Here is a 22145-nt window from a genome sequence, read left to right as displayed (position 1 = left end):
TCACAAAATAGATCGGACCACTGTGATTGTATCACAAAAGGGTAATCTGTGCGCATCTACTTGCAGTAGCTGATGCATCGAGTTGCCATATTCGGTTTGAGACATGAAATGGGTTGAGAGGTTGTGGCCCCATCGGTGCGGGAGCGGAGCGATGTTCGCCGCCAGAGGATCGGAAGGGCCTCCGACTTCGTCCCCACCTGTACGTACCCGACAAATTGCTACAAACAACACACCTCTCAGATTTGAGCAAAGATTGAATCATGGCTATCGCCAGGCTTATCTCACCCAAGGGGATCGACTCGCGGACATTTCCTACCGGTTTTACAAAGCCGAAGGCAGGTTTGAAAGAGAGTGTCTAAGCATCAGTGGAGGCTGTCCGCTCACGATGAACTCATCTTAATAAGGCGAGGTGTTCCATACGCGGGTATCGATGTATGCTCGACAAAGTCAACCACAATTGCTTACCCTAAAGAGTCAACTCATGATGACTGGCCTTCCCGTTACCAATCCGTGCCTATCGTTCTGGCAACAGACGACCAGGTCATACCCTTACCTCAATTACAACGATGAAGCTCTCGTATCGAGAACCGCGAAATACGTCATTATCGGCTCAGGAATCTCCGGCGCACTAACAGCCTTTAAGTTGGTCGAGGGTGGTGTAACAGGACCAGACATCGTCATACTGGAAGCAAGGGAAGCAGCCGGCGGCGCCAGCTCTCGCAACGCAGGACATATTCGACCAGACGCCTTTCGCGGTTTCACAGCCTACAAATCATTCCACGGCGAGGAGCAGGCCCTGAAGATTATCGCCAATGAGAGGACCGTGTTTCTTGCAGTCGACAACTTCGTAAAGAAGCACAACGTGCCGTTCGATTTTGTCCCGACGACCACCTTTGACGTTTGCCTGACTCAGGAATTTGCAGACCATAATGCCAAGAGCTTCGAGGCATACCAGAGTGCTGGCGGCGACGTTTCTCACATCAAGTTTTACCCTGCCGCGGAAGCTCGAGAAAAAACAGGCGTCCCGCAAGCTCTATGCGCCTACGAATGGCCAGCAGGTTCTGGCCATCCTGCCAAACTGGCCCAATGGCTCCTGGCCCAATGTATTGGCAAAGGCGTGCAGTTCCTGACCCATTGCCCAGCAATCTCGGTGACACCATCATCATCTGGCGCAGAGCAGATTCTCTGGGATGTCAATACGCCACGAGGTACTGTGACGACGCCAACAGTCATTCACTGCACCAATGCCTTCGCACCACATTTGCTGCCGCAGCTGTCGTCCCTCGTCACACCAGAGCGCGCGCAGGCCCATGCTTTCGTACCACCTGTGGCTCTCACCGGCAGCAAGGTGCTGCAGAGCACCATCTCCCTGCGTAGGGGCCTGCGTTGGTTCTACTCGGTCAATCAACGCCGTTCAGACGGCATCATCATCCTCGGGTCCGCCTCGGCAAGCCCCAAAGTCAGTCAAGCGGCGTATGCGGAAAGACAGACGGCCGACGACAGCGAGTTTAGCACGGAAATTCGCGATGATGCCGTTGCCAACTTCCAAGACTGTCTACCAGAATGTAGGCCAGAGAAGTTGCGCCACGGTGAGGGACTCCAGCACACATGGACAGGTATCATTGGCATGACGCCCGACATGGTGCCTTTTATCGGGAGGGTTGATGGCTCCCCAGGACAATGGGTTTGTGCCGGCTTCAATGGACATGGTGAGTGATCAATCGTTCCCGTAAAATGCCCAATCTCTGAATGTATGGTTCCATAGGGATGGCGAGAATCTTTACGTGTGCGTCGGGCCTTGCAAAGATGATACTGGGTGGAACATGGCGGGATACCGATTTACCAGAGTGTTTTGAGGTGACCTCAGAGAGACTTGGCAGATTGAGAGAACAACAGCGAGAGCAAGCGTCCAAGATATGAGAATAGCAGGATAAGGGATGTAATAAGAGCAAAATCCAGTAGTGAGAATCAGAGACGTGAGGCCAAGACAGCGAGAATTCTCTGAGGAAGGTTCAAAGAATCTCAACTGCCTTACTTTCGGTTTATATGTTCGTACTTGAGAAAGTTGAAGCAGGCACGGCGGGGTCCCATGAAGTTATGTGCACGGACCAGACGTGTGATGCGGGCGGTGTGGCCGCGCATTTGCATGTACCACGGCAGAATACCAGAATTTTGGTTCTTTCCAACTTTTGCGTACCACAGCCCAACCTGACTTCATCATACTACTCTTGACTCCCGACACAGCCCAGAAGCACGATCATTGGACTCTAATACTCGTTGAACAATTAAAATTGTCACATTATACTCATTTGTATCCCAACTAATCTTAGCGAACTCCGAGTCAGATTGCCATAATGCCGCCGAGCACCAACATGGTCCCCGAAACACCTCCGGGTAGAGGTATATCCTCTCGTCTGTTGACGATGAAGTTCATGCAAAGAGCTGCTGCCTCGGATGCTACGCCGGAACCTTCTCCCGAAGAGCCTTCATCTAAGCGGCGCAAGTTCCAAAACTCGCCCCTCACCGGCGACTTTCACTCCTTCGATCAAACAGCCGTTCAGGCGGCTCTGAAGCAACAAGAAGCTAAGCGCTTGTCGGCATTAGAGGCGTCTAGAGCAGAGCTTGCAGACACGCACTGGGTTCTTGATGGTGCTTGGGGCAAGTCCACCGAGACAGAGAATGCGCCGCCGAGCATTGTTTATGTAGGATACGCGGATATCGATGTTGCCGATGGAGAGGAGGAAGCCGCAGCCACTGCCACTGCACAGGTTGGGAGGATGAAAATTGAAAGCAACAGAAAGAAGGCTACTAAGGTAATGCCAAAACCATAGGTCTTGCAATAACCTAGCTAACTCATGTCAGGATGCCAAGAAGGAGACACCCAAAAAGACGAAGCCCGAGTCGAGCGACTCCGAGGGCTCTAGCGATTCCGACGACTCCAGTAATGGATCCAGTGACGAAGATGAAGCCTCCTCCAGCGACGAAGATGCATCGATAAAAACACCCCCGAAAGCCGTAAAAGGCCTCGCGTCTGGCGGCCAGGGGCGCACAAGGGTCAATCTACAAGCGAAGAAATCAAGCGAGTCTATGAAGGCCAAGGAATTCCGGGAGAAGAGAATGAAGAAGGAAGTCAAATTAAATAAGCTGGCATCTATCTCCGGCGGTGCTACAGGCGGCTTCTCCGGAGCAGGAAAACCGAACGCGCCCTTCAACTGCCACAACTGCAACAAGCCTGGGCACAGGGCCGCCGACTGCCCACAGCGACGAGGAGGCAAGCGGAAGTCGTTTGATAGATCACGATGAACGTCTGTCTTACCAAGCGTGCTTTTTTATTTTCAAGATACCCCTCGTGCCCGGATTTGGCTTGCTGACCGGTTCTTCTATTCCGGCTTCGCGAAATAGGAGCAAATTTTTTGTCGATTCCACAGCGGGCTCTCGCCTTGCGAGAGATCACGGAGGAAATGGGTTATGGGATTGACAGAAGAATCCTGCTGAGCGGACATTCGATCAATGCAACACGTAGATACGCACTGCCTCCCGCGCCGGGCTCCGAAAGCCCGACATGGACCGGCAACCTGAATGGAAAAGAAATGACCACCAACCAAATCTCCTGTTTTCGCGCATGGAATATGGCCGAACAATGGCCTTGGTGCCAACGAACTGGCTCGGTCTGTTTGATCTAAACGTCTTGAGCTTCAGAAGCTGATCAACTTGAATGATAGACGGCATGAGCTGTCTCCAGAGCCAGGCACCAGGCTACACACAGCTGCCTTACCGTCTGCACATATACTGACAAGAAATCAAGGTCCGCGGAACAGGCGCGTTTGCCCGGCTTGGAACACAATCTGCCCCCTTCGTCAATCGTCTTTTTGGGGATGGCAGCCGGGCAAAACAACCACAACTGCCGATGATGAGGCGAACAGAAGCCCTGTCGACACGTTTTCCTACATCTCGATGAGAATCTAATGCATCGGCCGACCTTTCGTTTCTTAGCCTCCTCGGACACGGGAAAGAAGCCCGCGTGTGAGATGTCGATCTCCTACGTGGTACAAAGCGGCTCACCCAAAACGGCACAGCGGGAACTCTGGGGGTTACCAGCCGGCGCCCCGGGACACTCGAACTTTGGATGGTGGGGTGACATGCTTTCGCCCGCAAAAACTCTCCATCTCTTCTCTACCGAATCTCATGTACTAAGGGATAGCGGGATCATGTTATTATCGCATAAACAAGCTTACATCTGCTGTGTAGGGTACTCCAAGGATATGCCGCTGGTGACCCAGCCATAGCTGCGACCCTCCTTGAGAGCCATTATCGTGTTATGGACACGCTGATCGTCGCAAAAAGTCAACGCTCGAGTCCCCAGGAGCCATTTTCGTAACATTGGTGTCGAATGGTAATCCCCATCGCAAAGTATGGAAAACACTGTCGCTGCATATGGACAACCACGGCTTGGAAATATACATCTACTTGATGCTAAACCGATGCAAAGGATCTTGATCGGCAAATCAGCTCGATGGTCAAGTGCCACTGAAACGGCGGAAACCTTAGTACAGGTTGCATCCAGGTTGCAGTTAACGACCGTTATCATAGCCAGGGCTATCAACTCGGCCTTTTTAGGGTTGCCACTTTGAGAGGGACAACGGCGAGAGGAGGGAGGTTTCTTTTGGCCCAATGCCGTTCAATTTTGACTTGATGTAGAACACCCGGACGCAGTCGCTTGTCAACCAACCACTCTGGTTATAGCAGCGGCTGCAGCTCTCCGTATTTTGAACTACAAACCTCGAATCGGCTCTGCTCGAGGTTCCTTAAATTCGTTCATAACTTTTCACCTTTGCGAAACCAAGTTCGAGTCGCGATCGTCATGACAGGCCGGGCTTAGAGGGCGATGATGGTAGTCCAACATCCCCGCAAGGTACCTAGGTACCTAGGTCCGAATGTGTGGAATATCGTCAGACCTGGACAAGGGACGGCCGTATCTCCCTATTGTGGATAGCGCAGCCGCACACTTGCTTGGGAACTAGGCGACCGGGCATTATTATTTTCGCAGTGAAGAGGGGTTGAGAAGAGGGACTCAACGTCAGACGTGAGGAGAGGAGTAAAAGGTGACATGGTTCAGCAGCGGTCAGTTATTGACGGGCGGCGGTCTGCAAGAGGGACAAGCCGGGTCGTGCTCGTTGCGGGTTCAACAAATACCCAAAGTGGGCGCCCGGGAAGACGGAATGACTCGCCGATCCAGAACGACGGACCAGAAGATGTACTCGCGCACTTGAGTATCCGTACCGAGAAACAATAGACGGCTTGGTCGAATCGACTGCCCTCGGAGTTACGTCCGACGCCCGCCAGTTCGCTCAGCTCGCCTTTCCTGTTATCCGGAGAAGTGCAACGAATCGGTTATGGAATCGGGGGATCTCAAAGTCATTGGCGCCCATAAGGTTTGATGGTCAGCACAGCTGTGGAAGACTACCTCGTGGAAGCGAGGGCGGGGCCATGGTTACATGGTCTGTTTCTGTTAGCGGACACTGATCATGGATGGTATGCAGTTTCGACTTCTGTGGATTTCTGAACACAGCTTGTTTGGCCACCCGCGGATCGCTTGCTTGAGGCACCGGGAAGATTATTGAACCTGCACAGTACGAATACTTACAGCTTCTGTTTTGATCATCCCATATTAACGTGTCGGTATCAACACGGAATGTGGGTTGCGCGATCAGGATACCCGTAAAGTTCAGATTCCCTACAAAGATGCAGGTGGGGAGGCTGTAGGGTCGATATAAGATCAACAATCAACGCCATGTCTGCTGTCTGTCAAAACCGGCCAGAACGACTACAGGTATGCCGAGAAATCCAGTCGGCCATGCATGGGAGCGGCATGGCATCCCGCCAGGCGGATCGAATCCGAATCGCCGCCCACAGTTTGAGGCTGCATTGCGAATGCTCACTAATCTGTCAAGGCTCTCATGGCACACGTGTGCTGGTATCTGTTGCTCCAGTCGAGATGTGAGTGATTATGGATTGTCATACCAATAGATCCAGGCGATCGCCTCTTATGTATCCTAAGAAGCATGTGAGCAAGATAGTGTGGCAGACTAGGTTCGTCCAATGCGAACAGCAGCACCACACCACCACGATGGCTCCATCCATGCACAATGTCCGCAGGATACTGGTATGGTTTTCCACGGTGGGCCCTTGCCTGGTGTGGGCGATTGGGTTGACGAGGAATATCACGTTGACCTAGGTGGTGCTGACAGCAGTATTACACGATACTGGCTTGAGTATTCCCAACAAACAGTCCTGGCGATCCAAGTTTGGAGCTTCATGGGTATGGAACATGGGATCTTGAACCATGACTGTAAGTTGCCGACGACCCCTCTTTCACTCGGGTCTGTATCCAAATTGCACCCCTGATGGAAGGATAAACCGACGAGCTGGACTGACTACTTTGCAAGTTGCTTACAACCCGCGCAGTTTTGCTTATCTCGACGTTGTTCGGGCTCTAGTACTTTCAAGTTGACATCGCCGCGAGCCAAGCAAGTCTGAGCTTTCCTAGGTGTTTAGCAGTACTCCGAACGGTGCTGACGGCCCTGGGAACCCAAAAACGCAACCAGATTGCCGGGAAAGACGCAAGACAAGGGGGGTTGTATGTTTTCTCCCCGAACGGCGAAACATTCGCATGCCCACCCCCTGTCCGCCTGTCTCGCCAGTTTTTCTTCTTCGGCGATTGGCACCCGAAAACTGCTACATCCGACTACGGGCACAGGGGCTCTGTTTCCCTTGTCACCGCCTTGCCCTTGATCTTTGCTCATCAGCCAACAAACCCAACTGGGGCTGACGGGATTTAACAGGGGAAGGGAGAACCTCAGAAACATGGACCATGGTCCCTTTTGCGAGGCTTTCGAGGAGTACTCCGCAGCCCGGCCGGACAATCTGTACCCCTAACATCGCCACGTATTCTTGCATTTGAGCATCAACTTTCCCATCCCGCGCAACGGTCGACATCCGAATGGCACCTTGGCCGAGGAGGGTGGGATCGAGAACAAGAAAGAACGAAATCGACCGCAGGGCGAGAACAGATTATCAGGGGAAATTACCAGAGACAGCGGGCCAGCCCGAGTTTACCACCCGCGCCCATTGCTTCTTCTGCAGAAGAAGCCTTCGGCGAACCACGGTAGAGCGAGAGCAAGATCATCAAGTGACCCCCAACAGAAGACAACCTCAACGAGGCGAGCAGCAGTATTCGTAACAGCAACCAGTCAATACCGAGAGGGCGGTGGTCGGCATGCTGGAACGAATAACCCAAAAATGACCCCTGTATCCGTACAGCATTGCTCGATAGTTACACCGGTGACCGCGGCGCCGCGGCAGCTCAAAGGTCCCCCTTGTCGCCGCCCGTCCCTTATTTCCCCAGGCCGGTCCGCTCCCGCCGCCCCGCGTCCACAGGCCCAAAAGATACCCCCAAGGGATTGTCGATATCATTCGGTTTCGATATCAAATGATCCCACCACCGCCAAAGACCCGCGGCGAAATTGGGATGGCCACGCTTGCCCTACCGTAGTTGGGTAGGTGAAAGAGGGATAAGACGCGAAATCATTGGAAGCAAGCCACCCGATGACCGACGCAAGACTTTGCCGTCCTGCAACCCAAAGACGGCGACATTGCTTTGCAGCCTGGGCACCAGGGGGTTAGGGGACTGACTACCGGGCCTTTGCGCAGTAGCTGCACTGGGCCTAGTAGTTGCATCCTACATTCTGGTGTACGGATATGGAGACCGATGTTTGTGTCTTTTCCACCCTCCAACCTCTAAAATTAAGATGCGGCTCATATAGCACCGGGTTGCTGGCTCCTTGTGTGCCATTAATCAGCTGCGCTGGCTTTTCTCGCCGAACAACTGTGTGTGCCTCGTTTCAAAGGGACCTGACAACCGCCTCTTTTCCCACGTGGAGCCATAGGCGGCTGGGGTAACCCAGCGACAAGGCCATAATACCCCAAGAGGGAGGGTGTGATGGAATTGAGGCTTTCACGGCTTCCTACTCAGGAACAGTTCCAACTGGACGCGTCCATGTTGATCTCTTGTCTGAAATGACTCTCGTATTTGTCGTCTTTTTGCTGCCAAGAGGGCAGATGACGGGGATGTAAGTCAAAGGCCCGACAATAGGTCTGACACATATATCAGATGTCATGCTTCACAGCCAGCTACTGGTACAGCTGAACCTGAGCACATCCCGCGCCCGACTCCAGGAGGAATGCGATTAGGCCATGGGATCAAGCAGGGGCTTTGCGTCAGCTTTGCGAGCGGCATTGATTACGGATACGTTCCTAGGGCAATGGGCTCAGAACATTCCAGCTTTCCAAAGATCCCGCCTTGCCCGCCCATCTTCGCACCTTGGATACCTCGACAGTGGTAGACGGAACGGGAACGGCAGTAGGCGGATGTTTCAGAGACGGCAGCCCACACCTTCGGGTCTTCCGCAGTCTCCATCAACGAGCCGTCATCAACATCATGTTATCAAATCATTCAGCTGTAGCAAAAAATGGGCCCAGCACATTTGTTGCAACAACGCCAACCCAGTAGCACCACCAGCAGCAGCCCGGTTGTCGCACCTTGTGAACATGATCCCGCTGGAGCCGTCTTCTCCGGCTTTTCCATGCTATTCTCCAGCTAGAACCGCGGTTCCGTCACCGCGAACCGAATATCAGGTCCAAAGGTAAGGCGGAGGCGGAAGCGGAGACGATGGTGAGTGACTGTAACCACTGGACAATGGACTGCCGCTGCCGCTGCCACTGCCGCCATGATACCTTACGCAAGCCTACCTGCCTGGCGAAGTAGGTAGGTCTGACTGACGAGTGCTACCTTCCCAGCAGAGCAGCATAGTATAACCGTAGGCTGGTTTGCCGGGTTTGCCCAGACTCAAAGATCAGCAAGCAGAGTGTCCGCTTCCGTCCATGGCTTCCAAATTCCGTCTGGTCGGTACCTTGGGTCGTACGGCGGTAGCGTCGTGGCGTCGCCCTGCGTCTCCACAGGCAAGTGGGCACGGTCCCTTTCTTTGGTTCTGAATCTGAGATTGCCGGTGGCGGCGGTGATGGTGGTATTGGTGTTGGTGTTGGTAGTGGTAGTGTGCTTCATGGTGAGCCTTGAGGTTGTGTTGCTCAGTCTTGGGGATGCTCGTTCTGCTTGCTTGTCAGTTGTAACTGCTGTTGCATGTAGTTGTGGCCTGTCCATTCACTTGTCGCCGCTGCCCAGTCGGCATGAGTCGTCGCATCATTCGCGTCAGATGAGTGAGATGTGAGGTGTCGTCTGTAGCAGTAGCAGTAGCAGTAGCAGTAGCAGTAGCAGTAGCAGCAGCAGCAGCTCGAAAGACAGATTTCTTCGAGTCTTTCCCCCATCTCGCCTCGCTTTCTTCTCCCCCCGGTGGGCCCCCTCCCCTCCTTCCACCCCAGCTCAAGTACCTATGGTACCTAGACTGGACCCTCGAAAGTACTGGAAGTCTTGCTGACTGGTCACTGCCTGGGAGCCTGCACACCGGTCAGCGCTGTTCCATTGTAAGTTGCGGCGAGTGCTAACAGTGGATGCCCTGTGTCATTGGAAGGCGCAACTTGCGCCAAACGTTTCCGCTCTTTCCTTCCGATTCCCTGCACCTTAGCTGCACATCCACTGCACCTGCTCAAGGTAGGTTCTCGTTGCTCCCCCCGCCTGCATCTGCGCTGCACACACTGCACGCACAGCAAGCCAACCCGCCAGCATCTTCCCGGCCGCCCCCAGTCGCAACTCCCCTCATCCTCTCCCATCTTTGGTCCTCTGCGATTGCGACTGACTGCAACTGACTGCTGAGGTACTCCGTCCCCATCCCCGGTCCCACGGCTAAAGTACCTCCACTGACTGTGTTCCGTTGCCTACGCAAGGTAGCGTACCTCAGTTACCCAAGGTATTCTTACTTGTACCTCCAGGTTTGAGTCTTGACACTTTTCACTCACTCGCACTCGCACCAACAAACCAACCGACTTGTATCCATCCGTACCTTACCTTACCTACATACTCTCTACATACCGCCTCCTATTTGCAGCTCCTTTTTTTCTTCCTTCTTTCTTCTTCTTTTCGACTTGTTTGCATATTTTACCCCTCAGCCCTAACTCACCTTACCTTGCTCTCTCTATTTCTCCAGTTCTCCCGTCCTGGCTGCATCTGCTGCATGTTGCGTCCCGTAGCCTCCAACCTGAGCCCGCGCCAGAGCCTGCGACAAATCCACAACCGCCCGACATCATCCACGTCCGCGTCCACGTCCACGTCCCTGTCCCTCTCTCTCTTACTTCAAAAGTGGCGTTCCTCCCCCACTAAGCATACACGCCCTGAGCTTTTGTCTCTCACAACGTGCCAGGCCATCAGCAGTCGTCTCCCGAACCGTCTTGCTGCAGCCCCGTGCCGTACCTTCTGCTCTGAAAAGTCGCCCACCTACACCACCATCTCGTTCCGTTCTTATACAACCTCCCGCTCCATCAGTAGCAAACCCACCATCTCATCTCACATAAATCACGGCAAGCAGATCGTTGCCATGCCCAACACCGATACCGCTGCCGCCGGGCTTCCGGCCGGCTCAGCTATACCTCACCGCGAGCCTAGGCCCCAATCCGTCGAACGGGTGACGGATCACCTCGAGACCCCCTCCCTCGACGATCGGACCTACCGAGTCGTGAGGTTGTCCAACAAGCTCGAGGCCCTGCTGGTACATGACCCGGAGACGGACAAGGCCAGCGCCGCCCTAGACTGCAATGTTGGAAACTTCAGCGACGAGGAGGAAATGCCAGGAATGGCCCACGCCGTCGAACATGTACGGCCCCCTTCCCGAGACTCTGCCTAGACACAGAATCTCCCTATCCGCACCCTCAACCTCTTTTCCGCTCTCCGTCACGCTGACACTTGCATGCGCAGTTACTGTTCATGGGTACCAAGAAGTTTCCCATAGAAAACGAATACTCGCAGTACCTCTCCAACAACTCGGGCAGCTCCAACGCTTACACTGGCGCAACCTCGACTAACTACTTCTTCGACGTCTCTGCAAAGCCTGCCAACGATCAGGAGCCAACAGCCGAGAACCCCTCGCCCTTTAAGGGAGCACTCGATCGCTTTGCGCAATTCTTCATTGAGCCCCTGTTCCTCGAGTCGACCCTCGATCGTGAGCTGCGCGCGGTGGACTCGGAAAACAAGAAGAACCTGCAGAATGACCAATGGCGACTCCACCAGCTGGAGAAGTCTCTTTCCAACCCGAAGCATCCATTTTGCCACTTCTCGACCGGCAATCTCGAGGTTCTCAAGGAAGACCCAGAGTCCAAGGGTGTCAATGTCCGCGCAAAGTTTATGGAGTTTCACGACAAGCACTACTCGGCAAACCGTATGAAGTTGGTGGTTCTGGGAAGAGAGCCTTTGGATGTTCTCGAGACATGGGTTGCCGAGTTCTTCTCCGGAGTTCCCAACAAGGACCTAGCGCCCAATAGGTGGGAGGCTGAGGTGCCCTTCCGCGAGAGTGAGCTGGGTATGCAAGTCTTTGCTAAGCCTGTCATGGACTCTCGCGAGCTGAACCTCTTCTTCCCTTTCCTCGACGAGGAAAAGATGTACGAGTCGCAACCCAGTCGCTACGTGAGCCACCTGATCGGTCACGAGGGCCCTGGTAGCATCATGGCCTACGTCAAGGAAAAGGGCTGGGCCAATGGCTTGAGTGCCGGTGCTTACCCCGTCTGTCCGGGTTCTCCTGGTATTTTCGACTGTCAGATTCGCCTGACAGAGGAGGTAAGCCCTGCAATGAGATGACCACCGCTTTGACACTCCCCCACTTCGAATGCTGACGTACGTTACAGGGTCTCAAAAACTACAAGGAGATTGTCAAGGTCTTCTTCCAATATGTTGCGCTTCTCCAGGAGGCGCCACCCCAGGAATGGATCTTTGACGAACAGAAGGGCATGGCCGACGTCGACTTCAAATTCAAGCAAAAGACTCCAGCAAGCCGATTCACGAGCAAGATCAGCTCTGTCATGCAGAAGCCTCTTCCGCGGGAATGGCTACTTAGCGGATACAGTCGGTTGAGGAAGTTTGATTCTGGTTTGATCGAAAAGGCCTTGGCGTGCTTGAGACCAGACAACTTCCGTATGACTATTGTGTCACAAAAGTTTCCCGGTGACTGGAATCAGAAGGAGAAGTGGTACGGTACCGAATACCGCCACGAAAAGATCCCTGAGGACTTCATGGCCGAGATCAAGAAGGCCGTCTCAAGCCCTGCGTCGGAGAGACTTTCCGAGCTTCATCTTCCTCACAAGAACAACTTCATCCCCACGAAGCTCGAGGTCGAGAAGAAGGAGGTCAAGGAGCCGGCTCTGTCGCCGCGTGTCGTCCGAAGTGATGGCCTCGCTCGGACGTGGTTCAAGAAGGATGACACCTTTTGGGTGCCCAAGGCCAACTTGGTCATCAGCTGTCGCAACCCCAATATCTACTCTACCGCGGAGAATGCTGTCAAGGCAAGGTTCTTCACCGATCTGGTACGCGATGCGTTGGAGGCGTACTCGTACGATGCCGAGCTTGCAGGCCTGCAGTACAGCGTCTCGCTCGACGCCAGAGGCCTGTTCCTTGACCTAAGCGGGTACAATGACAAGCTGGCGGTACTCCTGGAGCAGGTTTTGATCACGATCAGGGATCTGAAGATCAGAGACGAGAGGTTCGACATCATCAAGGAGCGCCTGAACCGTGGATACAACAACTGGGAGCTACAGCAGCCGTTCAGCCAGGTCTCTGACTACACAACGTGGTTGAACTCTGAGCGCGATTATGTTGTGGAGGAATACCTGGCTGAGCTGCCTAACATTACGGCTGAGGACGTCCGGCAGTTCAAGAAGCAGATGCTTTCGCAGGTCCACATTGAGTCTTATGTCCACGGCAATTTGTACAAGGAGGACGCTCTCAAGCTCACCGACATGATTGAAACCATCTTGAAGCCTCGCGTCCTTCCGCGACCCCAGTGGCCAGTGATTCGGTCATTGGTCATCCCCCCTGGATCGAACTACGTATACAAGAAGACGCTCAAGGATCCGGCCAATGTCAACCACTGCATCGAAGTTTGGCTCTATGTCGGCGACAAGGGCGATAGAATGGTACGAGCCAAGACGATGTTGCTAGACCAAATGGCTCACGAGCCAGCCTTTGACCAGCTGCGAACGAAGGAGCAGCTCGGTTATGTCGTCTTCAGTGGAGTTCGAAGCTTCTCTACCACGTACGGCTTCAGGTTTATCATTCAAAGTGAACGGACACCCGAGTACCTTGAATCGAGAATCGAGGCCTTCCTCAACCTGTTCTCCAACACGTTGGACAACATGTCTGAGGCAGACTTTGAGGGTCACAAACGCAGTCTAATTGTCCGGAGGCTCGAGGAGTTGAAGAATCTGGACCAGGAGAGTAGCAGACACTGGGCCCAGATTGCCAGTGAATATTACGACTTTGAGCTCCGTAAGTTGCCCAAGATAAATGTAGGAATAAGGAAAGTGCTGACGCTATCACAACAGCTCAAGAAGACGCTGCCCATATCAAGACGCTCACCAAGGCCGACATGTTGGAGTTCTTCCAGACGTACATCAAGCCCGGATCGGCAACGCGGGCAAAGCTCTCGGTGCACTTGCGCGCACAGGCTACGGCACCGGCCAAGGAGGGTGCCGAGGCCAAGGTCAACGGCGTCAGTAAAGAAGAAGAGTCACTGCCGTCAAGTGATTCTCCACCAGTCGTCATCGAAGACGTTCGCGGTTTCCGAGCCAGCCTTGTTGCGACTAGTGGTGCGCGACCTGCCAAGGATTTGACCGAGTACGAAGACACTGATGCCAAGCTGTGAGGAGAGAGAAGAGGATGAAGTCTGTTTAAGATGTTCACGCATACATGGTCAAGTACACACACAGGCGGCGTTGAGACTTTCGGTAGTTGTTTTTTAAGACGCATTTGCTAGAGAGACAACGGACTCAGGTCACGCCACGTTGTCTTCAGTCGAACAAGAGTTTGGAGAGACATAGCTGTCGGATTCGGTCCCGGGGTGTACAGGCAATCATGGATGGAATATAGGGAGCATGATGTTATGAGGCTTCACGACATAGTATAGAACCCTAATAGCTCTTAAAGCCCCCGGTTCCGTCTGTCCACATAGACAAACGGAAAGGAAGACTGCCTTCTCCCATTGCTACCTGAAATAGCTTTGGCGAAAGCGAGGTCGAATAGAAAAAGTCAAGTTCTCGCATGCTATCCCTATGGAACTTTGACGGGATGTGATGATTACTCCGGGTAGCAACTACCGAGTGACCCCTGCTTAAGGAGCAGACTGCACGAGTCAGCTATGGACAAGAAAGTAGCGAGTGCTCGAGTGTATCTCTGGCTGGGTTGATCAAAAATGAGAGTGTATGTATACGTAGTAGGACATGGTGAACAAGTTGGACTTCATGCATGATAGTACCTATTTACATAGCCTACCTGAAAGTATGGGACTATGGGCAGCAGATCACTGTCAGTGAGGTATGCTCTTTCCGAGACGATGAAGGTGCTGGTTGAGCTGACGTCAGGTGGGATGGGGATGCATGGTGGGGGGCTGAAGGCGCTTGGACTCGAGATTCGTGTGGAACTGATTTTTCTCAAAAAACGGACGTTGCAGTCAATGGTCGTCAATTCCTTCCTTTCCTCCGGGAAGTTGAGTTGAGTGTGGGGATGGGTGGATGGTGGGCTGAACTTGCAGGAAGGAGCACAAGATCGGGGGGATCTGAAAAAAGACTTGGTTTTTTTTTTTTTGTCCTGCTTTTTCTTTCTGCCCCTCTCACCATACCTGGTCCCCTCTTTCTCCAATGTAGAATATGTGCCTTCCCTGGAAGTTTCTTGACCGTCTCTTTCCTTTTTTCCTCCCCCCCCCCCCCCCAAAGTGTTGAAAGTCTCAGTGGGGGGAATCGAAAATTTTGTTAGGTTTCTTCGGTCCCATTTTGGACGAATTGGAGTTGGCATGAGGAATCCTGCTCTTTTGCCCTTGGCTGTGTACTCCCTACGAGTAGTTATACAAATAGACGGGACATCTCATTTGGTCTTGGTCAGGGCAAGCAGAGCCGATACTAAGCTAGGTGATAGGAAGAATCTGAGCTGGTGGTACCTTGAAGCTGGCCAGGATTTTGCCAACAGAGAGCATTTATTCAGACGAAGGGAAGGAACTGAAATATGTCTAATGACATCCACCACTTCCTCCTAGAAAGAGCCTCCAAGCCGCAGTCGCATTCTGGATGCCTTGGCAAGTCATTCGTCCAATCGTCAGGTCAGCACGGGTCGGGTCAGGCCAGGCCACCCCCCGATCCTAGACCAATATAGAAAACAGAAAAAGAGAGAGAGAAGGGGGGGGGGGGGGGCGAGCTGAGATGCTTTGGGGGTGGTGGAAATGGTCTAAACTCGTGCGTCAAGTCTCTGTCCCGCACTGACTAAAACCCCAAAGTCCGCATTCAGAATTTGTTGCCTTTACTGTATTTGTAGCATTGGACTGGCAGGTAGGCTTCCCCAACAGCCCAGAGAAATGGATGTTGCACTACTAAGGAAGTACCTTGTGAAATAAAAGCAGCAGCGTTGCTTGCTTTGTATCTGTGTATATGCAGTATGGCAGTTCTGTTGGTAAAAACTTGCTATGCAAAGTAGGGACAAGTACCTAGACTGTGACTTGTCTAAGTGACACCTCGGACCTTTCAAACCACGCACCTCTCTCTCGGTTCAATTCGTTTAGTCTCTTTTACCACTCTTCCTCGCTCTTTCCCATCCCTCTTGCCTTCCTTAGGTCATAAAGTAGAGACAGAAGGCATTGGACTGGGGCATCTCTAATCTGCCCCAAGTCAAACACACCCACATCCGTTCACCCTCCTGTCACCAGCTCACGTTCCCTTTACACACCCACACCGGGACACCGACCTAGACTGGACCAGCACAGCGCATTTACAGCACGGCACAGCACAGCACAGCAAAACACAGCACAGCTCTTGCCCTCCAGCTGCAATTAGATCCAGATCCAATTGCTGCCCGCTGCCCTCACGAGTCACCTTACCCTCTTCCACTGTCTGCATCTCATTCCATCGGACCCTCCCATTTTCTTCTCTCCACCCCACAGCCCACCCCCAAAAGTGCAGTCGTCTGTCTGTGTCTGGACGTCCTCAGCTGTAATCAATTCTCTTTTCTCCCCGACAGGACCTGCCACTGCACTTGCACTTGCACCTACACCTGCACACCCCCATCGGCTTTGCGGCTTGCCCTACCTTACCTCACAGGATTATAGTGCCCGAGGTACCGTCGATTCTTCCCCACGAGGTCCAGTACTGCTGGCCTGAGCCTCGAATCGAACCGGATCCTCTTGTGAACCCGAGTCTGGTCCTGGATCTGGCTGCACCACACATGCAATACGCCCTCTCCCGCCCTCTGTCACCGCACCCAAGTTTCCCCCGCTGCCACTCCGGAGCTGCACAGGCAGCTCACCTTCACCACGTCTTCCTCAAAGAAGAGAAAGATCTCTCGCAATCAGACGCGCACCGACGACACATCTAATCCATCCTCTCCCGACACCGTCCTGCCGTCGTGCGAGCCAAACGACGATCCAGCCTTCTCCTTCTCTGCCGCCCACTCCACCGACGGCCTGTCGACCCCTACCTACCTTCGAGGCGACTCGTACCCAGCATCAAGCCTACCTGCGCGCCTGCAGACCGGTTCCCACGTCTCTGCCGAGTACGCTTCAAGCACAGCTGCCTCATCACCTTGTGGTGTTGCCGACCTGTCCATTGACAGCGACCGAGGAGGCGATATTTCTGGCACAGAGACTGGCACTGCGCTGACGTCCCATTCAGCCAGAAGCCGGTCTCCCTTCAACGTTTCCCGCCGCGCCATCATGACCAGTGATGCCAACCCTCACCAGCGTTCCTCCTCTCCCTTGAAACGAAGAGCCTCCAGCATGGATCCCGACGCCGATGTCAGTATGAAGGAGGAGGACGTGGAGATGGCCTCCACCAACCAGCAGCAGCAGCAACAGTCAGCCGAGGATGCCGAGTCAGCCCCAACTTCTTCCAATACACACTTGCCTAGGGCCATGAGTATCGACTTGCCCGATAATGTTGCGAAGGGAGCATCCAAAAAATCCAATGACAAGGGTACGAGTATCTACGGTTGTGAGAATACAAAGATGGCTTTTCGCTGACCAAGGGTTTTCCGGCAGATCTCCCCCCTCTCGAGGATCAAATCAAGACCATTCAGACCCTCCTCAAGGCTTTCAACGACGAACCCCCGAAAATTGGCGATGTCGCATACGTTGTGTCGAGATCATGGGTAGAAAATGCTTTGGCGCTTGGCGGAGACCCCAAGTTTGCCAAGAAAGAGACGACAGACGAGCCGCTAGGCCCTGTGGATAACTCCGATCTCATTCTCGAGGTCCTGTCCCAGCCCAGCGGTGACGACTTTGTCCGGATGAAGCCTGGTACTGGCATGGAGGAGTGCGAGCTCTTCCCGGAAGACGCCTGGACGCTCGTCTCGGAGTGGTATGGCGTCGGTGAGGGACAGAAGCCCATTGTGCGCAGCGCTATCAACGCGGCGCCCGACTCGACGAGCGAAAAGAACGTCATGTTTGAGCTGAACCCGCCCGTCTTCACAATCCACAGACTCTGGTCCATGGCAAGCCCTTTCAAAATTAAGGACGAGCTGAAGAGCAAGGAGCCCCTCGTCCTGGCCCGGAGTGCCACCACACCCTACCACCCATTCTACAAGGAGCTGAAGGAGCTCACCGGTGTCCCTCTGGATCGTAAGATGCGGGTATGGCAGCTTACTCAACAGCCCGAGGCGCAAGAGTCGTCACCCCGGTCTGCCCTCACACCGCCCGATTCTCCAAACCCGGACAAGGACGGCGAGAGCTCGTCGGGCCCCTGGCAACGTATGCTCGTGGAGGTGCCTAGCTTCACAAAGGTCAACGGCGGAGACCGACAGGTAGTCTCTGCGGTGGACCACACCACCAACCCCAACTACAACGGCAACTCTCCCCTCTCGGTCCACGGACTGATGCAAGACATGACCCTTGTGATTGATGAAGAAATTGCGAAGAACGCATGGGTCTCAACCTACTTCAAGAATGGCAAGAATGACAAGGTTCTGGCATCTAGAGGCTCTGCCACGAGCCTGAAGGCCACCAGCAGTGGAAGAAGCAGCCCTGCTCCTCAAGGACCCGTTACCAGAGGCCGTACCCAGCAGAAGAAGAAACCTGGCCGGGGCTTAGGCGCCGTAGGTCTTCAGAATCTTGGAAACACATGCTATATGAACTCGGCCCTGCAGTGCGTCCGCAGCGTAGAGGAATTGACAAAATACTTCTTGACGGACAAATACAAAGAGGAGCTCAACAAGGGAAACCCTCTTGGATACAAAGGACAGGTGGCCATGGCTTACGGTGGACTTCTCAAGGAGATTTACAATGAGTCGAGAGGTGCAGTCAGTCCCCGCGACTTCAAGAACACAGTAGGTCGTGCTCGCGCCACCTTCCAAGGCTGGGGTCAACAAGATACCCAAGAGTTCCTCGGTTTCCTCCTCGACGCGCTGCAAGAGGACCTCAGTCGTATTCATAAGAAACCATACATTGAGAAGCCGGACTCGACAGACGACATGATCGGTGACGAGGAGGCCATTCGTAAGATGGCTGAGGAGGTATGGGATATCACTCGGAAGCGCGACGACTCCGTCATCGCAGACCTCTTCACTGGCTTGTACAAGTCCACTCTCAAGTGCCCGACGTGCGACAAGATTAGCATCACTTTCGACCCCTTCAACAACCTGACTTTGCCGCTGCCCATGGAGGACATGTGGAGCCGGCCTGTCAAGTTCTACCCGCTCAACGACGTGCCTGTGAAGTTTGAGGTTGAGCTCCCGAAGCACAGTGCCATCGAGTTGTTGAAGAAAGCGCTCTCAGATAAGACGGGTGTGCCTGTGGAGTTGTTGATGGGAGCAGAAGAGTTCAAGGGCAAGTTCTTCAAGGTCTACTCCGATGCCACCTCGGTTTCAGAAGAGATCCAGTCCAACGATATACCTGCCTTCCATGAGCTGGAATCGTCGCCGACCAACTACCCCCCTAAGCAGAAGAAGATGGGTACGCCCAGGTCGATGCTAGAGATCAGCGATGAGCCTTGGGTTGACCCACGCACTGAGCGTTTGCTGGTCCCTGTTCTTCACCGCAAGAAGACGGGCAACACTTACAGATTGAGGGGGGACGATATTGCAGCACCCCCTCACTTCATCGTTGTTACGCCTGAGGAGGTAAGCTGAACACTGATTCTTGCGACTCTTGTGTGAAACTGACAGCATTCTAGTCCCGGAATGAGGATGCCATTCGTCGCAAGGTTTTGGAAAAGGTGGCAACGTTCTCTACCTGGTCCGAGTTTGAAGAAACCGACGAAAGCACCGAAGCGGACATGGTCATCACATCCCAATCAGATGCCGATTCCTCAGGAGACAGTAAGGTTGTCTCTAACTCGGTAGAAGGCGAGGATGACTTGGTGAACGTTTCTGTCGGCGCAGGCGAGCAACAGCAGACCCGGCGACCTACCCTGAAGCAGTTCAACGTTCGCCGCCCGAAGTGGGCGAGTCCCAAGGAGTACCTTCCGCCTCACCTCCAGAACCTGTTTGAGCTCAGCTTCTTTGGCGAGAGTAACGACTATGGGTTGCCTGTGGGCTGGAATACGGTGGACGACAATAAGAACTTTCGTCTCCTGTCTTCTCGCGCCCCGGAACTCCCCAACGAAGACTCGAACAGCCCTGGCTCCACCAACGGTGCAGATAGTGAGCACGAGAGTGTCAGCGAAGAGACCACACCGCAGTCGGTCGAGGAGCAGACCCGCATGGCGGATGAGTCGGAAGAGGACGAGCCAGTTCGCGTTATCAAGGTATGTAATCACCGGGCGAGCGACAGCAGAGGAAGCGGCAAAAGCTAACGTTACCCAGCCGATGAACCGAGGAAGGGGCAACCACAAGGTCGGTGGAGCTCGCCGAAAGAATAACAAGGGCAACAAGACCTACGGAAAGAGGGGCGGCAAACGCCGCAACAGAGACTCGCGGAACAGCAAAGAGCAATCGTTCCACGTGGTCGACGTTGAGCCTCAACCATCGCCTGAGGACGATATTCGCGGTGGCCCGCTCGTCCGTCTGGATGAGGGCATTGTCGTCGATTGGTCCGAGGAAACTTGGGACTTGGTCTTTGGCAAGGATTCACTGCGCGACACTGACGACAACCGCGGCTCAAAGACCTTTACCGAGCCAGAGGAGCTCAAGGACCCCATCTTGGAACAGAAGCGTAAGTCGCGGATGGCTCGCAAGAAGCAGGGCATTACCCTTGAGGAGTGCTTGGATGAGTTCGAGAAGGCCGAAGTCTTGTCTGAGCAGGACATGTGGTATTGTCCACGCTGCAAGGAGCATCGACGTGCTAGCAAGAAGTTCGATCTCTGGAAGACGCCAGACATCCTCGTTGTCCACCTGAAGCGGTTTAGCAGTGCTGGCTGGCGCCGCGACAAGCTGGACGTTTTGGTTGACTTTCCCATCGAGGGTCTCGATCTTCACAAGCGTGTCCTCTGCCAGGAGACGGGCAAGGAAGAGATCTACGACCTCATCGCGGTCGACGATCACTTTGGTGGTCTCGGCGGTGGCCACTACACTGCTTACGGGCGAAACTTTGTTGATGGCCAGTGGTACAACTACAATGGTAGGTTGACCCTTTGCAAAACATGACTTCTCGTACTCACCATTTTCCAGATACCTCGGCCAGCAAGACTTCGCCTGAGAGCGTCGTTACTAGAGCGGCCTACCTGCTCTTCTACCGGCGTCGGTCCGAGGGCCCGTTGGGCGGCCCTCGCTTCAAGGAGATCTTCGACAAGTTCGACAAGGATGGAGAAGACGACGATGAAGAGGATACCGATTCGGGGGAAGATCAACGTCTCGTCGGGGGCTCCTCCCTAACTGGATCGTCGAGACTTGGGATCGGAGCCGAAGCAACTCACCCGCGCGGAAATCGTGGTTTGGCTAGTAACACAATGTCCACGGCCAACCTGGGTGCAGAGGATGATTTGCCACCTTATGAGGGTAGCTCCAGCACCAACGTTGGTAGCGAGAACATTCAAAACAGCATTGAGGATGAGGGCATCGGCATGACGGACTACAACGGAGACTCGACTGCGTTCTCAGCTACGCAGGGCTGGAACTGGAATTCCTTGGATTCCGCTGATGGAACCAACAACTCCCTTGGTCTGGACGGCTACGGTAGCGACGATGCACAACCAGACTCGTCAGACGAGCGCGAAGTCGGCAACGACACTGATATGCAGTTCGATGAGACCATGGGAGATTACGAGACCGCCCATGATGAGGCGCCTCCGCCGCCCGACTTTGGCGCTCAGGTTGGTCTGTCAGAGATCCAGACCGCCGCATGGGCCCGTCAGAACAATGTAGAGGTCATCTCTGTGCCAGCTGCTGATAACGATACCGCTTCCACAGAGGCAGCCGAGATCCACCTTGACGACGACGCAGAGGCGCATGGACAGACTACTCGGTCACGCTAGTTCTTGCCGATGGATCGCTAGATGATTGCGACGTATTGTGAATTCGAGAAGAATCCTGTTGCCCGCTTCGGCTTTGCAGGGAGAAATGAAGAGACGGTTGGACGTATACCAAGACGCGAGCACAGCAAATGTGTCCATGTGGCTATGAACAAGTATCGGGGGGGGGGGGGGGGTTGCTTCATGGGAGGAGGGATGCATTACACAAAACAAAAGCAGAAAGGATACAATGAGGCGTAAATAGAGATAGAGTCCCCCTCATGCCCTGGCATATACGAGGCTAGTCTTCCATAGCCTCGTTGGTTTCTATTGGAGTATCGGTTGCATGACGGCACGTGTGTATGACTTTTGATTATCATGTTATGCTTTAAGAGATATGACAAATCCTTGACAAAACTGGCTGTGTATCCTTCATGTAAATCATGTGTTTTTGAGAATATTGCTTTGGAGTAGCTGTTCACTGACAGGCATGGCCGACTCCAAATTCGTATTCTAGGGTACTTGGGTGTGAGTGAAATTCAAAAGTACTGGCTTGATTGCCCAGTACCTACCAG

The 22145-nt window shown here is 53.8% G+C and overlaps 7 protein-coding genes across 7 annotated transcripts; 6 read left to right on the top strand and 1 right to left on the bottom strand.

Moving 5' to 3' along the window:
* Positions 1–484: 484 nt before the first annotated feature.
* Positions 485–1717, top strand: CTAM01_01991 (uncharacterized protein; the record flags this gene model as incomplete). The annotated part of the gene is made up of 1 exon (XM_060518031.1): positions 485–1717. One exon carries the CDS (start codon positions 485–487, stop codon positions 1715–1717), a length of 1233 nt encoding a protein of 410 aa, XP_060387565.1.
* Positions 1718–2354: 637 nt separating this feature from the next.
* CTAM01_01990 (uncharacterized protein) lies at positions 2355–3303 on the top strand (the record flags this gene model as incomplete). The annotated part of the gene is made up of 2 exons (XM_060518030.1): positions 2355–2813; positions 2863–3303. The coding sequence occupies 2 exons, from the start codon at positions 2355–2357 to the stop codon at positions 3301–3303; spliced, it is 900 nt and encodes a 299-aa protein (XP_060387564.1).
* Positions 3304–7000: 3697 nt separating this feature from the next.
* Positions 7001–7240, top strand: CTAM01_01989 (uncharacterized protein; the record flags this gene model as incomplete). The annotated part of the gene is made up of 1 exon (XM_060518029.1): positions 7001–7240. One exon carries the CDS (start codon positions 7001–7003, stop codon positions 7238–7240), a length of 240 nt encoding a protein of 79 aa, XP_060387563.1.
* A 1013-nt stretch (positions 7241–8253) lies between these two features.
* Positions 8254–8706, top strand: CTAM01_01988 (uncharacterized protein; the record flags this gene model as incomplete). The annotated part of the gene is made up of 1 exon (XM_060518028.1): positions 8254–8706. One exon carries the CDS (start codon positions 8254–8256, stop codon positions 8704–8706), a length of 453 nt encoding a protein of 150 aa, XP_060387562.1.
* Positions 8707–8905: 199 nt separating this feature from the next.
* CTAM01_01987 (uncharacterized protein) lies at positions 8906–9121 on the bottom strand (the record flags this gene model as incomplete). Its single annotated transcript, XM_060518027.1, has 1 exon — positions 8906–9121. The coding sequence occupies one exon, from the start codon at positions 9119–9121 to the stop codon at positions 8906–8908; it is 216 nt and encodes a 71-aa protein (XP_060387561.1).
* Positions 9122–10184: 1063 nt separating this feature from the next.
* Positions 10185–13856, top strand: CTAM01_01986 (peptidase M16 inactive domain-containing protein; the record flags this gene model as incomplete). The annotated part of the gene is made up of 4 exons (XM_060518026.1): positions 10185–10820; positions 10922–11776; positions 11845–13480; positions 13537–13856. The coding sequence occupies 4 exons, from the start codon at positions 10185–10187 to the stop codon at positions 13854–13856; spliced, it is 3447 nt and encodes a 1148-aa protein (XP_060387560.1).
* Positions 13857–16391: 2535 nt separating this feature from the next.
* On the top strand, positions 16392–21594 carry CTAM01_01985 (ubiquitin carboxyl-terminal hydrolase; the record flags this gene model as incomplete). The annotated part of the gene is made up of 5 exons (XM_060518025.1): positions 16392–17163; positions 17229–19303; positions 19357–19929; positions 19988–20741; positions 20792–21594. Coding segments are annotated over 5 exons (4977 nt in total), but the record flags the coding sequence as incomplete, so codon positions are not given.
* Positions 21595–22145: the final 551 nt, after the last annotated feature.

Source organism: Colletotrichum tamarilloi (assembly GCF_030869305.1).
Source record: "Colletotrichum tamarilloi strain Tom-12 chromosome Unknown Scaffold_4.1, whole genome shotgun sequence".
Taxonomy (NCBI): domain Eukaryota; kingdom Fungi; phylum Ascomycota; class Sordariomycetes; order Glomerellales; family Glomerellaceae; genus Colletotrichum; species Colletotrichum tamarilloi.
This window is presented reverse-complemented; position numbering and strand designations above follow the sequence as displayed.